The following is a 16,812-nucleotide window of genomic DNA, read 5'->3' as shown; positions in this document are numbered from 1 at the left end:
GTTTGGGTTCTTTCATTCATAAACACCACCAAAACCATGATGTGATTTTTGATAATAAATGTTTATTTTTGATTGACATTTATGATATTCTTTCACATTTTGCAAAAATAAACCAGGAAATTTATTTACAATCTGGTTACTTTAATGCAGCTGAATGCCTTTTATATATTATTGGTGTACTGTTCTTCCTTCCTGTGAGCGGCTCACTCCGCGTCTGCCTTACTGAACCTGAACAACAAAACAGGCGACATGGACAAAAACACTTTCAATAGACGATGGTAAAAACCTCTGAGATGAATCTTTTGAGACATTGATAAAAACTTTTAAATGATAATTAGATTGTGTGAATAAGATTATGAGCCATACTTCCAAATCCTTGAACTCTGTTGCTTTGTAATTAGTAAAAAAAATTGACAATGTTACATTACAACCATAAAAACAACGAATCCAAACATTGACCTTGCAAAGCACCACTGTAGCATCTGATTTGGTCATTATAATCACACAAAGGTTCCTCATTGTACATAAAACATTTAAACACAGATCATACCTGCCTATAGCCATTATGCTTTCCTCTGTCTTCAAGTGGGACAAAAAAAAAAAAAACAGTTCCCACCGTTTTTTCACAATTTAATTCTACAAGACTTGTCACACAATTTTTTTTAATGCTTTTTAACATTAGTCCAAACCAACTATGACTGAAGAAAGGATGGAAATACTGTGATCCAAGAGCCCATTAGCACTTAAAGCCAATCTGCTCTGTTTTAACTAATGCTAAGCCCAAGTCTAAACAGTAGAAGCAGTGGCTCAAAATATTTTGATATTGCCTCTGATGCTTCACTTTGCAATCTATGAGTTTAAAGTTTTCAAAGTTTATGTAATAAAAACAATGAAATGGGGAGACCCATCTGAGCTTAAGCACTAAAAACCAGGACAATTTCAACAAAAGGCAAAAATCTTTGTCAACCAGATTGAGGTTACAGTGGTTTTTATTTATTTTTTTTGCCAGAACTCAAAAAGAACAAAATCAATTTTTAATTTAGTTTAATAAATTGGAAACAAATGACCACATTGGCTAAATCATTATAAGACACTGTTAAAAACATTTAAGTATTTGGTTTGGATAATACCAAACCAGAGGGATACAAGAGTAATTTTTATTACTGGTAGGAAAACAGCAGCCTACAGTGAATACATGTTTGTTAACAACTATACTTAGAAAAGAAATAAATCATTATATAGGAGAAAGAGCTTCAAATTTGTTTCCAACCTTTTGTAAACATATCTGGTCTGCATTTTACATTTATTTTGTGATTCATGGGTGCCCACAAAGTATATATATATATACGACTCTGAAAAAAATTAAGAGACCACTGTATTGAACCCCATTGGAAACCTCATGGTTGTTCCACCAAACTTTGCTTTCTGAACTCTTCCTGAGTTAAAACATGAGTATTGTTGTTTCTAAATGAATATGAACTTGTTTTCTTTACATTATTCGAGCTTTGAAAGCACTGATTTTGATCATTTCTCATTTTCTACAAATAAATACTAAATTTTTGCTTGGAATTTCAGAGACATGTTGTCAGAAGTTTATATAATAAAAAAAACAATGCTCATTTTACTCCAATATATACCTATAAAAAGTAAAATCAGAGAAATTGATTGTTTTGAGTGGTCTCAATTGTTTCCAGAACTTAATATGTATATATAGATATATAAAGTAAGTTTAGGTTACTGTTACACTTTAATCCCTGATTTTTAGTTTGACATGTCTTATAGAAGGTTACAATCATAAGGTTTGTATTTTTCAGATTTAGGACTAAAAAATAAACCAGACCTTTCCATTGTACTGGTATTATGAGTTCCATACGTTGAATTTACAAACTTAAGGCATGAAATTTAGGTGTTTTTCTATTATTATTCTTTCTAATATAAAATGTTAGGTGCATTTTCAAGTATCATTAAAACATTTAAAATACAGTTTCTAATATTACTTTGAGAGACTGTCTAATTTGCAAAAATGGCTTCTGATTATTGAGAACAAGCTTAATCTGGGAATGAAACCTGAGAGATCAGAATGATTCAGTGTTTTGGCACAAATTACCTCAATCTCACAGAAAAGTACAAAGAAAACAACTAACCAACAGAGCATATTCAACAACCACTGAAGATATAAAACATACAGAAATACTCCCATTAGTTCCACTTCACATACTTTTACTTATCCACGTGCCCCGAAAACACTCAACACGGAGAATAGCAATAACCAACTGGTGCAACACTAATCATTAAAACACAATAATTAACACATTTCTTTCTGAGAACTAGAAAGAGTTTCAGTGTGGTATATTTTCTTTAAAAAAAAAAAAGTTTTGCAGAAATGTATTGTAGAGCACACTGAGGGGATTGTGGATATTCAGATCATAATCACTTAAATTTTTTTGAGCAGATTATGTTAAAACATACAGTTTAAATTGTAGGGGTGGTGATTTTCAAAGGTTTGTTTTTCTTTGTTTATTTTTACTTCATAAGGACATAACACAGAAATACAATCGAATTAAACTTTGTAGGAGGGGGGGGGATTAAAGGCAAAGTCCATTTTGCGCGGCATTTAAAAATGTAAAAACTTTTCTATACAATTTTATAGACCAGCAGCTTAAAAGTTTCAATGGATAACTGTTCACACGTGAGTCAAGAGGACAGATGGCACACAGAGGTAACTGTTGAGTGAGTGAGGCACATAATGTGTACTTAACATGACTTCAACAGCCGCAAACCCTCAAAACACCTCCCAAGAACCCGTCAAAACCAATAAATAAAAAAAAAGAAAAAGAACATTTCTTTGAAAGCCCGCTGTGCCTCTCACTTCTAAGGCCACTTTACCTGCTTTGTTTAATGACACTGGCAACAGGGAGAACTCTCATTTAAAATAACTATCTACAGAGGCAGCTTAATAGATGCTGGTGTATGAAACAAACTGGAGTGTTGTAGTGGTGGCCTTCGCTTCCTAGTCACGTTTCCATTCTGAGCCTTGAATCCGGATTGTTTGAGAAAAACAGCAGAATGTACATTCCATGAATTTGTCAGGTGGGTTAAATTTCTGCCAGAGTCTCAACACCACACATTCAATGGTACAATTATAGATTTTATGGTCGACATGAGATAACAGAAATTGTGATTCCCTGCAAATCTTGTACGCATGTATGTATTTATATGTATATGTGGTTGTGTGTATTCACCTGTGTGTGCATCACTGGGTACATACTTTGGATATATTTTCTTATAAGTCAGACACTTGGAGTCCTTTCTGTTTCTCAGCAGTCACAGCTGGGTGTGCCTGTCTGTGCTGTTGTCCGCCGTGTGCACGGCTTGATCAGAATTCAAAACCGCAAACTCCTCTTTTCTGAGAGCTTCCAGTTCAGTCCCGCCGTTTGTTAGGGCCCCGTGTAGGACGCTTTTTTTCTCCTCCTCCTTCAGCTGTCGGCTGAGCAGGATGAAGCCCGGGATGCAAATGACGAAGGAGATAGTCCGTAGGCTCAGAGTCAGGCCCAGGTAAGCTATCCTGAGGGGGATGAAAGTGAAGTAATTAGTGTTTTACTAAAACACACCAGGGAGAAAGAGACCAGATTGTCATGATATAATGCATGTACATGATGCATCAGCAACATTTTAGAAGTTGTACAAAAAGACTTTCAGGATGAAAAAAGAAACATGAATGATTTTAAATAAGTTCTTATTGTGGAACGTGAAGTGCGGTTGTAAATTATTTTATTTTAAGTTGTGTGAACTGAAATGATTAATTTGTATGAAAAGTGAATGTGCACACCCACTACCTGTAGGCGGAGGTATTGTAGATTCTGCAAGCTCCGATGCCTCCACATCTTTTCTGGCCCCATTTTAGGCATGTGGTGTCTATAATTGCTCCAAAGTAGATGGGTGCTGGGATCCCTGCTGTGGAACCACAAGGCAATAAAAGGCGTTTAGAATGGCGTCCAAGAGAACTGAGGCAGAACTGTTCAGAATGGCTAAAGTTACTCCATAATTCAGACATTTACCTTTTATGGCATTGTAAGAAACAAGAATGAAAACGTCCTTAGGAAGGTTTAACGCCAAGTAAGGTCACCTTAAAGTGAGTGACTTTACCACTTCTTTGAAGAAAACTTACCAAGTGTACGTGTTGCCAAAGCATGAAAACCAAGTGCCAGAGATTTCAATTGTGGTTTTATGCACCTGTGTAGAGAACAATTAAGTATCTTTCAGATATAAGAACAAAAAACATTTGTAAGCAACAGAACATACAGAATATTTTTATCTTGAGTTCCAATCTAACTCATTTAACATGTTGACTGTACAAATTGGATTCAAATTGGATTTTGTCATGACATAGGTCATGACAAAATTATTGCTTTGAATTGATCTGTTCATAGTTTAAAGAAAAAAATGACACAAAGTAGTATCAATTATTTAAATTCCAGATTTTCACCAGTAATCTTCCAAAAGCTATTTAGATTTTCTGCTACAGACATTGCCATGTGACAATGGTTAAAAAAGAAGAGGCTTATGGCAAGTCTTCTTTTTTTCTTTAAAAGTTGGGAGTAAGCCAGCAGAGACTACATGGTGCATAAGATGTCATAACATGTGCCCAGATTGACACCAATTACAAATGAACAATGCAAACATTATATATTTTAAAATCTTAAGTCAAAGACCGGTAAAAAAAAAACAAAAAAAAAAAAAACACCATTTTCCTTTCAGGAATTGAAATATTAGAAAAAATATAGGATCTAGCCTTTATCAGACTCTAAAATTACTTAAGTTGAAGCTCAAGTTTGCACTTGAGCTTCAAAAATTCACAACCGGGATTGTTGTGTCATCTAAAAATTAAATAAATAAATAAAAGTAAAGCTAAAGTGAAAAGGTACTCCCCTTCTGTTCAACAGAATTGAGACAAAAATCATTTTCCCCCTGAAGGCATTAACATCTCAATAAAAGCAGAAGATTTAACAGCTTACTTGATGTGTGCTAACAAAATACATAGTAGGAAAGAAATCAAGCGTAGGTGTAGAGAAATTAAAGAGTTTCTGCAAAGGATTTCAAGACCAGTTCTAGGCCACATGGAGGTGCTCAAGTCTGTTAAATTTCCTGCTCAATATTCATTTCAGTGCCATCCTAGTTAGTTGCACTACTTTTCCATTCTTCAGCATTTATTTAAACAACAAAAAATTCCCTGAGATCATAGATCTCTCTAACAAGACTGTCCTGAAAGTCATACAGTTAAAATATCCAAATTTTTTCCTTCGAGTTGAGGACTGAACAATGTTGGGTACAACACAACTTCTACAATACAGCAAAAGAACCAGCTCTCCCATTATACTTTACATATTTTATGACCATGTCCTATATTTTTAATTGCTAAAAGCTACTAATAGTAGCAATGCACTAAAGAAAAATCATTTATATTTTAGAATTATCTGCAGATTGTATGAATCTATCTCAAACCTGACTGCTTTTCTTCCCCAATCTTTGTCGATTTACTCAATGATAGTTTTTCACAATTCAGTTCTCTTAATAATAATGTGATTCTAAACTTGAAAAGACTGCAATGTTTCGATAGATATGTTTATGTTATTGTGGTAGTTATGTTGGCTACAATTAGTCTTTTGTTGATCTTGATGGTTTTGTATAAAAACAAAACATTAAACCTATTTGAGTATTTACTGAGTGATTAAGTAAGGCTACTCTAAACCTTTTTAAAACCCACATGGAAAAAAACACTTTTCAAAAACAAAATGGTTTCCTACAACCATCATCTTACTGCTTTGATGTTAATAGAATGAAAAATACTTCTAATTAAATTAATTTGATAAACTAATCCATATGTGTGCTGACCATCTGACACATTAACGATAGGTTCTAGGTTTTAACTCACCGCAGTCTTCATAAATTCATAAGTTAAAGAATTTAATTTTAATAATTTATGTCATCCATCAAAATAGGTGAGGATAGGGTTAGGGTATAATAATAATGCAAGCCCAAAGACAAAAGGCATGTTTGAACATTGTCTGTTTTCTCTTACAGAAGTGATTATCTATTATTTTGATTACAAATAATTCAGATGATAATGATTCCTGTTTTCTTTTACGGAAAATCAGACTTGATGTTTAAATATTAAATGAAAAGAGTTTTCAGTTAACGGATTTGTGATTTTTGACAATAACTTTAAAGAAGATTATTATGTAATGTATGATAGAATGGTGTGTAAAAAATGTAGACAATAGTAGAGATTATGTTTAACTTTGGTAGAAGTACTGAGGTTGATCTAAAGGACGTGGCATTGGAGAGAGCTAGCACTGAGGCAGCTAAACAGATGTGAGCCTGGTAACAGAGTCAACCATCAAAACACATCTGTATGTGGTAAAAACAGTGACTTTTTAAAGGTTGACTTATGAGCAAACTTTGTGAAATAACACCCCTGCGGCTGTGTACAAATCACTAAATCATACCTGGCTCGCAGTCAAGAGCAAGCAGTAAAATAGAGGGAGAACAAACATTAATGGGTCTAATCTGTGAAAGCCAGTTAACTGCAGGGACACTCAGTCTGACTAATTCATGGGTGGAGCGGTGAGACATGCAGATGTGGGCAGCCAAAAGCCAGTTGATTCTTCCTCATCCTCAGTAAATCAGCAACATAGATTTTTTTCACAGATTCAGATCAGGGTAAAACTTGGCAGCAGTACTAATAATCGCAGAACCTGCTGGCTGGAGAGATGCTGAGATGTTGACCTGAGGCTTAGCTCTTCAGACAATAAAACCCCAACATTAGACGGAATCACTGTTTCTCTGCAGAGGACAATTTAGGCTTTGGTAATATCTAATCAACAGAAATATATGAGGTGCATTTATGTTAAATCAAAACTCTCATTCTAACGGAACAGAAACATATTGCTCTCCCAGTTACTAACATTTCAAATATGAATGAATCTTTTATTATTATTATTATTTATGCTGAAGTCCAGATACTTCAGTGATGTTCATATTTAAAAATAGATTAAATGTGCAGAGACAAACAACATGAAGATGTATTGCAAGTGAATGAAAGAACGATTATGAAAGTTCGTCATGAAGGTTGAATGAACAAAGCAGTTACTGGACACTGTGTACAGACTGGATGATTAAAATAATATTCTGTTGGATTTAGATTATGCCAAACAAGATACCAGGCAGAAAGTAGCTCAGTACCTCAGCAGCGGTTTGCTGCTTATTACATAATGTCATGACAAAGGCCAGATGTTCTCTTTTTCTCTGTGTGCATAATAAATAGAATGGAATAAGAGATAAATAATTGAATCGTGGTTGAACGTACCGCAAAAAAAGTGAGCCTTGAAGTAAAATAACAGCACATTTTCTGTACAATAACTGAAAATGTAACGGTACAGTGTTTTCGGTACTAAAAATATAGTGTATAATGGTATGTACTCTAATCATATTTTAATGTTTTATAACTCCTGGAAAGAAATATGTGATCACTACTCCTGAAAGGTGCTCAGTTACAAATTCTCTGATTAATACAGAAAAAAACAAACCACAGAAAGGCTGCAGATGTCATAAAAAGCATTTGAAAAATCATACAGCTTTTCTTTATGTCTTTCCTTTTCATATCAAGTAGGCTACAGAAGAAAAAAAAACAGAACTACTCAGTGCTTAAAGGTACAACAAAGCATCAAATTATTAACCCAGCAAAATTACAAACAGATCTTTTTTCGCACCTCCTCTGGCTTTCATGGCAGCTTGGGAACGTCCAGCATTTGTTGCCAAAATTTATGCTGATTTTCCTACTTCAAAAGCTGCAATTTGGAGTACTTTTTAATTCTTGTTACTAATAGCGTTCTTATTAGTGTGGCCATCTTTCGTGTAAATCAGCTCAATGTAATAGCAACTTTAACTTTTACAAGAAATATATTTTACATGCAGAAATCTGTCTGCAAAATACAATTTACTCTGATTCCATATTTATCTACTAACATTGTGTGATTCTTTTTGTTTTCCACAACACTGGGCAATAGGCAGAATACACATACTCTTCCCTAAAGACAATTTAGCAAAACCAGATAATCTAACAGTCGTGTATTTGGACTATAAGAAGAAGTCAGAATACCCAGAAAGAACCCACACATGGATCGAAAGAACATGCAAAACACCACGCAGACAGGAGTCCAGATCGGATTTAATCCCAGAACATTCTTACTGCAAGTCAACCGTGCAATCAACTGTAACCACAATTAGTAACTGTATGTGTTTCGCCATTGGACTATAAACATACAGCTGACCTGATGAGAAACATGTATCCTGGAGTCCCACCAAGCGAGATGATGAAAGAAGTTATGACAGAGAGAGCTAGGAAGTACGGAAACATCCTGTCGCAGTCCTCCTTGTTGAGGCACTGACCCGTTCCGGCCGTAAAGTTACCAGTCACACCAACACAGCTGCAATTAGAGAAGATCTGGAGAGGCACACACAGTCGCACATAAAGCAGGACAAACACGTATGTATATACATAGTCTCAAAAATACAGGATAAATAAGGATATAGAGTACAAAGCACAGCTTTCTGTTTTGTTCCTTTGAAAACCTATACTTGCAGGTAGAGATGAGTAAAATGCACCAAAAAGGTGCTCTACATGCAATACCACATAAGTAGTGTGCAAACATACTGTGTTTTTCCCCGAGCCTGTAGAAGTATTGCAGCCAGCCAGACAAGGAGAGACATAGGAGATGCCATTTTGTCCACAGACTGGGTCCCACTCACTCGATGAACAAAAGCAATCCGAGTTGCAGGGCATGAAAAGTGAGTGTTTGTCATAGGATACACTATCCGCACTGGAAGACAGAGAACAGAAAGAGGATGTTACAAACTAAACATAACAATTATTAAATTGCCAAATCAATGACACCAATGATACTAATCCATCAGTGTCAGAGTTTTTTGGAATTGTGTGTGTTTCTCTGTGCATCTTCGGCTTATCTCCAGTCAGTGGTTGCTTTTGTTTGAGCAAAATTTTCAAAGCACGCACTGCAGATAAAGCCTCAGCTTCACTGTCAGAAGACCCAGTTTACAAAAGCTTTCAAAGGACATAGTATTCTGACATTTTTGAGGAGTTTTTTTAAGCTTTTCATTTTGTGTTATAGCACAAACACACTGCATGATGAGCAGCTCAAGAGACAACACCCAGTGGCCACTGCTGAGCCAAAGGATAAAGCCATTGCAGTTCCTTTTAATTGATGAATTTACTCTATAAAGTATGACCCACCGTATTCTAAATGTAGCTGTAATAGGTTAATAGGTGTTAATGGAAACATTTAAACAGCACATAGCTGATTTGCCTAAATAAATCCAAGCCACAGAAATTAGGTTTTGTCAAAACCACAGCTCCGCATTTCACTTGAATGCTTTACCTACAACTAAGGTTAGAATTATTAGCCTCTGTAATGAGATGTATATTTTTGTTGTTTTGATATAAAGTCCAATGCTGATTGATTATTTAAGACTGGTGAGAAAGTTAATTTCGTGCTTAGGTGTGTTTTTAAAGACAAATGAATTGTCAGATTTACCTTGGAAGTACAGAAAGCAGAGAAGGACTTTTAATTTTGGCCATATCATTTTATTTATTTATTTATTTATTTTCCAAATCCACACATCAATAATATCCACTGATCAAACTTTGTGGAGATTTTCTCTTCCTTTCGGAATATCTGTAGTCCTTGTAACAGTTCAGCGCTTAGTATGAAAGTGCTTTATGATTAAAGTTATTATTTTTATCATGGTAATTTCCATGGAATTATAAAGTGTTCTGTGTGAGTTCATCAGGGAAAATGTTGGGGGGCAGCTGGGGGTTACTAATAATTCTAGTTACTCCTCTTGGGATGTAGAGTATGTGCGGACATAATTGAGACTCACTTGCTGTATGATACTGTCACTCCGGCTACTTTGGCGTTCTCACAGCTCATTGTGAAAAACAACATTGACAGGACATATCCAATCAAGGAGGTGTAAAAAGCAAACTTTGCTGCTCCCATGACGTTCAGTTTCAGCCTCTTCATCAGCAGACCACCAGAAAACATCCCCAATGCCACAGCAGGGATATTGATCACACCTGAAAATAATTAGCAATTATTATTTCAATGTGAAATTTCAAAATAAGATTAATGGTGATTTTGGACAGAAGTCAGCACAAGAATGCAATTTATTTTTGAGGTACTTTTAGTAGAAAATTATGACTACGCAAGCAGCCATAAAAAAACAACTTTTTTTATGGCTGCTTTTTATTTTATGCTCTGATGCCTCCATTTAACATGAGAGCAAAGAGACTGTCTTTGATCGGCTCACGTCATTAACCATGGTTACTGATTTTTGATTCTCTTTCATATGCATCCAGTTCGGGCAGCACAGTCATCTCCCTTAATGAGACCAGATGAGCCTAGATATTTTCATTTTATTCTCTGAACTTCATTAAGTATTTCATTTCATGTGAAGAGCAGTTATCATATTCACAAAGCTGGAAGAGTAGCTGTCAGGGCTGCTGGTAGGATGAATTATAATTCACAGCTAAGGTCAAAATAATTAATTCCTCTGACAAATTCAAGCTTGAAATCAGTTTCATTTCACCAAAAATTTTGTTCATAGCCTTCATTGAAATTATAGCAATAACACACTTACAATTAGTGACCAGCTTTTAACATGTTGTCCTTGGTGTTAATAAGGAAACTATGATCTTATAACAACTGGAGAAGTTACAAACAAGTCAGAATGAGTACTGAGGAAGCAAGTTGATGGTGAGAAGATACCAAAAGAATCCAACAGTAATTAAGTGGAGCTTTTAAACAGAGGAGTTTGATTATTGATAAGCAGCAGGTGGCAGACTGACAACCAGGTGCAAGTGAGAGAGGAGACCAGACAAGAAGGCTGAGGAAGGGAGAGAGAGAGAGAAATGACATAAAGGAGCATGGAGGAAACACTGCTGTACAGCTGAAACTAATGAACAACATTAAAATCTGAACCCCCCTCAAAAAAAAAAACAAGATCCTGGTGTGGAAGGGGTGTTGCCTTGGAAAAATGGGAAAGTAAAAAATAAACAAAACCCAAAGTTCTGGTAGCAACAAGTTATAAGTACATAAAGGATGTGGTTCTGAGGAACCCAACAAAGTAGGTGGCTAGCCTACAAAGAAGCCTGGAGTCTGGAGGATTTCTATGATTCTATGAAGATGCAGGAACCGTGAAGGTCATTGAGGATCCCAGCGTCAATGATGTAGAGCACAGGTGTCAGGAGTTGGTGTCCTACAGTTTTTAGATGTGCCACAGGTACAAAACACTGGAATGAAATGGCTTAATCACCTCCTACTTGTGTAAGATCTCCAGAGACCTGCTAATGACACAATTATTCTCTTCAGGTGTGATGCAGCAGAGGCACATCTAAGAGTTGCAGGACACCAGCCCTTGAGGACTGGAGTTTGATACTCCTGATGTAGAGGTTCCGGAGGTCAGCTGTACAGAAACTTGGAGCTTGGAGGCTGGTACTTCAGAGGGTCTACAGGAATAGAAACCTTGATGCCCGGCAGCAACAATAGTCAGGAGTCTTGAGACGACAGAAAACATTGGAACATTGCAGCAGAGCATCTGAATCTCTGGAGTCCAGTTGCTGAAAGACCTTTGAGGTAAACCAGATGACAGCAAAGTCCCCATGAGGATTCCTGGAGATGACAGCTTACTGGGACCCAAACCAAGGCTCAGGAGCTGGGAAAGACGACCCACAAAGTAACTCTTGTTCTGGGGAAGATGACCTATGCAGAAGCTCCGGTCATCCACGTAGAAGCTTTGCAGATGTACAAGACCCATGATGGAACTCTGCAGTATGGTACCCAAGCGCTAGGTTCTGCAGGGACAGCTGGTTCTGCTGCAGTGGATGCAAAGGCTGCTGCTGACAGAAGAATTGCTGCTACCGCCAACAGACAGGCAACTGGTGAAAGTTGCTGGTTTTCAGGGGCAAAGAGCAGATTTTAAGGTTGTAAAGCGTGGTGCCAGCTGTTGGTCAAAAGGTTGATGACTCAACTAATGTGGATGAGTAGTGGAGGCCCCAGTCTGACTTCCCAGAGAAGCCTGGAATAGAGGTGACAGCCAGATCCCCAGGAGAAGTAGTGGAGGCGTCTTTGCGGTGGTGGCATTAGTGTTGGAGGACGAAGCAGCAGCAGAAATAGAAACTGGTGCTGACACGGATGCAAGGCAGATTGGCAGCTGATGTAACCAAAGTGGATTGAAGTATATTTCAGCCAACTCTATCTGACAGACCGGGTTGCACCCCTCAGCCCCAACAGCTCCACAAAGCCCAAGGAGGATTAGTGAGGAGTCCAGTCATTAAGGGCTTAAAGGCAATCAACCGCTACATTTAAGCACCTGTCAGCTGAACAGTGCTTGGCCACAGTGTCAATGTAAAGCTTATCAGTTGTTCCTAAATAATCCATTTCTGCAAAAATTAAATCTGCTGATTCTTGCCGGCTTGTTTCTTCTGTCAAGATGTTTGGTTGTTGAAGGGACCCAAATGTAGACAAACAAAGGCGGTGAGTTGATAGTGAGAATGCAGTGAGACTTACAGGAGAACACAGGGAGTGAGAGCAGAGACCAGAATGCATTGAGTGGGTGGAGCTTTTAAGTTGATGAGCTTGATCACTGACAAGAAACAGGTGGCTGAAGTACTTTCCTTCTCAGTTATGTTTATCCAATTGTAATGAACTGACAATGTTTTAGTACATACACCATACCCATGAGAAAGTTAGCCTTGGAGGCAGACTGCCTGAAATGCTGCTCGATGTACTTGGGCTTGTACGTGACCATGCCTATGAGGGAGTTCAGCTGGATGACCACCACACACAGGTAGATCACATACACAGGGTGTCCAAGAAGAGTTCGCAGGGTTGGAATAAAGTCTGTAAAGAAGCAGATCTTATTATTAACAAAAGTGTGTAATAGATGGATTAACAACAGCATGGGGAAAGCAGCTGATTGAAGAAATTTAACATTTTCAGTTGTTGGTAATAATAGCAAAACAATCTCCCCATCATCACCTTTAGCCATTTCTACAAAACTGCTGTGTTCCTCTGCTTGATACTTGTACTTAGAATGGGGAGTCTCCTTGATGAAACTTGCTTCCTCCTGAGTGCCCATCTTTCGGACCCTAGAACCAGCTGTGGGCAGAGATCGGGGCAGAAACCAGAACGGGATGGCAGAGAGCAAAGTTATGACCCCAGCTATGAGGTAGCCCAGCCACCAGGCACCCACCCATCGGGCATCTGCTGGTGTAATGGTGATGGTGTCTATGTTGGAGAAACACAGCGTAAAAAGGCATACAAAGAAATTAAATGATTTTAGCTTAACACATTTTAAGAAACTCATTGCGCAGAGTTATGAATATTAAATAATAAGGTGTCCTGTGTTTAAACAACTTGTTGAACTCTGAACCCTTTTGCACATCTTCACACACATATGACAAAATTTTACAAAATTAAAACTGTTTTAAATCAAAAACATAATCCAACAACTTGTATAAAAAGCCTTCGGCAAAGACCAGTGGAAGTTTTCCTCTTCTATATGACTACCAGTTTTTGATAAAGGAGTTTTTTTCATTTGCTCAATCTTATTTGCAACAGTCATTTGGGTTTGCAGTAAAGATCCCAAGATTAATATCTTTGAATGATACTCTCAGTGCAGAATGATCCATTTGAAATTCTTTGAAAATGACCAATCACCCTTTCCCAGCTTGATGGACAGCAATAAATGCTTATCTAAAGTTACTGTTGACGTTTTTTCACAAAGTGTTTTTCAAAGGAGAATGCCGGACCATTTGTTGTTGACTTCAAGCTGAAATTAAACTGCCTTTTGTAGCAGGACAATGATCCAAAACATAATAAGCTCATCACTGAATGGCTGAAGAAAAACAAAATGAAAACATTGGAGTGGCCAAGTCAAAGTCTTGGCTTGAATCCCATGTGGCATAGTTTTACAAAGGCAGTTCAGGCTAGAAAACTCTCCAGTGTGGCTGAATTACAATAATCCTACAAAGATAAGAATACCAAAATTTCTCCACTGGCAGGAAAAGACTTAGTGTCAGTTTTCACAAATGTTTGATTGCAGTAGTTGCCGCAAAGGATCATCATTTCACACAGGGTCATGTTTTTTTTTCCCCTTAACAATGAACAGCTACACTAAACAAACATGCCAAAAAAAAAAGAAAATCAGGAAAGCGGCAAACACTTTTTCATATCACTGCATTACCAGCATTATTACAGCATATCATTACACATTGACACTGGCAACGGAAACATGTTTGCAAAAAATATCTTCATTTTAATTTTAATATGGAAAAAGTACTGATCTTTGGAGTCATTGCGTATTGTAGTAATTATATTAGATTTCTGTCTCCATTGCTAAGGTAACCAAAAAATTACTTAAAGAGCTTAAACTCTTTGTAAGCACAAACCTGGTCTCATTGATGGCCTCCTTACAACAAAGAGCCGCAAAGATTCTGTATGTTATGTTAAATTAAATGACACTGGTCGTCAGAAAAGCTTTTCAAAGCCTTTGCACTTAATACTCATCTTTTCATCTGAGTGTTATGTGAGTGCATATTGACCCTGAAAACTCAAGTTCATGTCATTTTCAGTTTTAAGTAAGGGTTTTTTTCTCAATTCAAATCACTGTATTTTTATTTAGCAAAAACTTTTCTTCATTCCTTTCACTTCCTAACATCTCAGTTCACAAATTGTGCTTTGATTTTCAGAAGAGTTTCATAAACAGGTTCAAAAAATAAATAAAGTAGTCTTGAATCTTTAGAGCCTTAGTCTTTTGTTCACATTGTAAACATTTTATTACAGTTTGAAGTGCTGACACTGACTTAATGCACTCTTTGTTGCTGACTGCTTTCCATTCAAGAACCTTTACAGGATTAGAAAAAGCTGGGTTTTCTTCTTATGACTGTTGCACCTGTCTTTCTACCCTCTTCAATATACCTCCTGACTGCACTCTATTTGATTGTTGCCTGTCAGAGAGCTTTGTCCTCCAGGTCGCCTTATCAGCTGAAAAGCATTGATTCTGTACACCTGTTCACAATTCTGAATTGTGCGTACTCCACCCACTGCTGGATTTGATAACTATATGCATTGGTTCGATGGATGATAGGATCTTTTTCACCTCACCAGTGATGGCCAGTAATGGTGCAACAAGGTCAGATATGCTAACAACAGCCATCCAGCCCTCCATAGTCTAGACCCTCTAAGCCTGACAGAGCTACAGGAGGACCAGTCCCTATCTCCAGCAAGAGGAAAGGTACACCTTGGACAGGTCAACAGTATATCATACGATCATGCACACACACACAAATGTCCACACTACTTTACCCAATTTAGACAGATACATTTCTTTAACTGTCATGCTTTTGGATTGTGGAAAAAAATCATACATGGAGAACATGCAAACTCCATGTTGCTGGGATTTGAATCCAGGACCTTCTTGCTACAAAGCAAAAGTGCAAGCATGCAACCCATGCTTACTACATCGGGCAATAATTTCTCAGCATTCATAGCTCCATGTAACTCCATGTTAACTTGCTTCCTCAGTAAACAACATGTAAATGTGCATTTCTGTCTTCCTATTCCACTCTACAGAGTGTTTTCCAATACAAACAAGGGGTCTAACTTTGACAAGTCCACTACCGACTTTTGGGATAAAGGTCGGTAGTAGATATGACAAAGCATATGTTCAGAAAAAGGCCCAGCCTTTAGTGGGATGCTACAACAGTAACATGACAAACCTGTTCCTAATAAGTATAAGACGGCTTAACGTCAAATGCGCAAACAGTAAATTTAAAATAGCTTACAACTAAGAACAGTTAAGAAGTGTGATTCTTATCATTAAACTGTCTATTGTTACTGCATTGAGCCATATTATTCAATTTAATAATGTTGGCAGTACTGTTATTTTTTTAGTCTAATAAATCAATATTCAGAGCATCATACAACATTTTTCATAATAATAAATTATACAATAAATGCCTACCCCTATTTTCATGTTGAGATGGATTGTTGCTCTGAGAGTTGTTTAAAACCTAACTCTGATTTAAACTTTGACCCTGAGATGCCTGATTGTTACCAAATGTTTTCTAACAAACCTCTGAGACCTTCAAAGAACAGCTCTGTTTATACTCAATAAATTATACATAAGTAGAATCTGTATTGAATGAAGGGGCTGAATACAAATAAAGACAACACTTTTCATATTATTTTGAAAAATAATGAAAAAAGAAAAAATCATGTTTCTTCCCTTTTCCCACTCAACAAGGATGTACTTTGTGTTGGTCTATCACATAATGTCTAGCTAAAATAAAGTCCTATTTGTGGCTGAAAAGTGAAAAAAGGCAAGAGATCTAATTACTTTTGCATGGTACTGTATTACCTGATAAGGTTTACTACACTCTGGATGATCTGGAAAAAGTGCTTATACTCACCCATCTTCACAAACCCAATGTCCACGTAAATCTTGGCACAAAGGGAGCCTAGCAGGTATCCAAACACAGGCCCAACAACTGAAATGGTCTGCACACAGCCTAGGTCATTAAAAAATAGAAAAACTCCTCATAACTGCACTGAACTGAGAAAAATGTTTGAACGAAAATATTGTTTTTACACATATAAGATTACTGTACATGTACAATAAGGTTAAACCCTTTTGTCAAATCCTAATTTGAGTGGAAAACATCTGCTGACTCAG

The 16,812-nt window shown here is 36.9% G+C and overlaps 1 protein-coding gene across 2 annotated transcripts in view; it reads right to left on the bottom strand.

The window, feature by feature from the left end:
- Positions 1-42: 42 nt before the first annotated feature.
- The window catches only part of LOC129359039 (solute carrier organic anion transporter family member 1C1-like), a 35,030-nt gene continuing 18,260 nt past the window's right edge, over positions 43-16,812 (bottom strand). Inside the window, exons 7-15 of one of the 2 annotated variants that reach the window (XM_055028402.1) lie at positions 16,550-16,648; positions 13,116-13,364; positions 12,813-12,977; positions 9,958-10,153; positions 8,714-8,879; positions 8,331-8,503; positions 4,169-4,233; positions 3,837-3,954; positions 43-3,565 (exon numbers count right to left, since the gene is read on the bottom strand). In XM_055028402.1, coding sequence (XP_054884377.1) covers positions 3,325-3,565; positions 3,837-3,954; positions 4,169-4,233; positions 8,331-8,503; positions 8,714-8,879; positions 9,958-10,153; positions 12,813-12,977; positions 13,116-13,364; positions 16,550-16,648 — 1,472 coding nt within the window. In that variant the 3' untranslated portion in view covers positions 43-3,324. The remainder of the gene's footprint in view (positions 3,566-3,836; positions 3,955-4,168; positions 4,234-8,330; positions 8,504-8,713; positions 8,880-9,957; positions 10,154-12,812; positions 12,978-13,115; positions 13,365-16,549; positions 16,649-16,812) is intronic. The other variant, XM_055028403.1, reaches the window with a different exon arrangement.

This window comes from Poeciliopsis prolifica, unplaced genomic scaffold (assembly GCF_027474105.1).
Source record: "Poeciliopsis prolifica strain line A6 unplaced genomic scaffold, Auburn_PproV2 SCAFFOLD004, whole genome shotgun sequence".
NCBI classification, from domain to species: Eukaryota; Metazoa; Chordata; class Actinopteri; order Cyprinodontiformes; family Poeciliidae; genus Poeciliopsis; species Poeciliopsis prolifica.
This window is presented reverse-complemented; position numbering and strand designations above follow the sequence as displayed.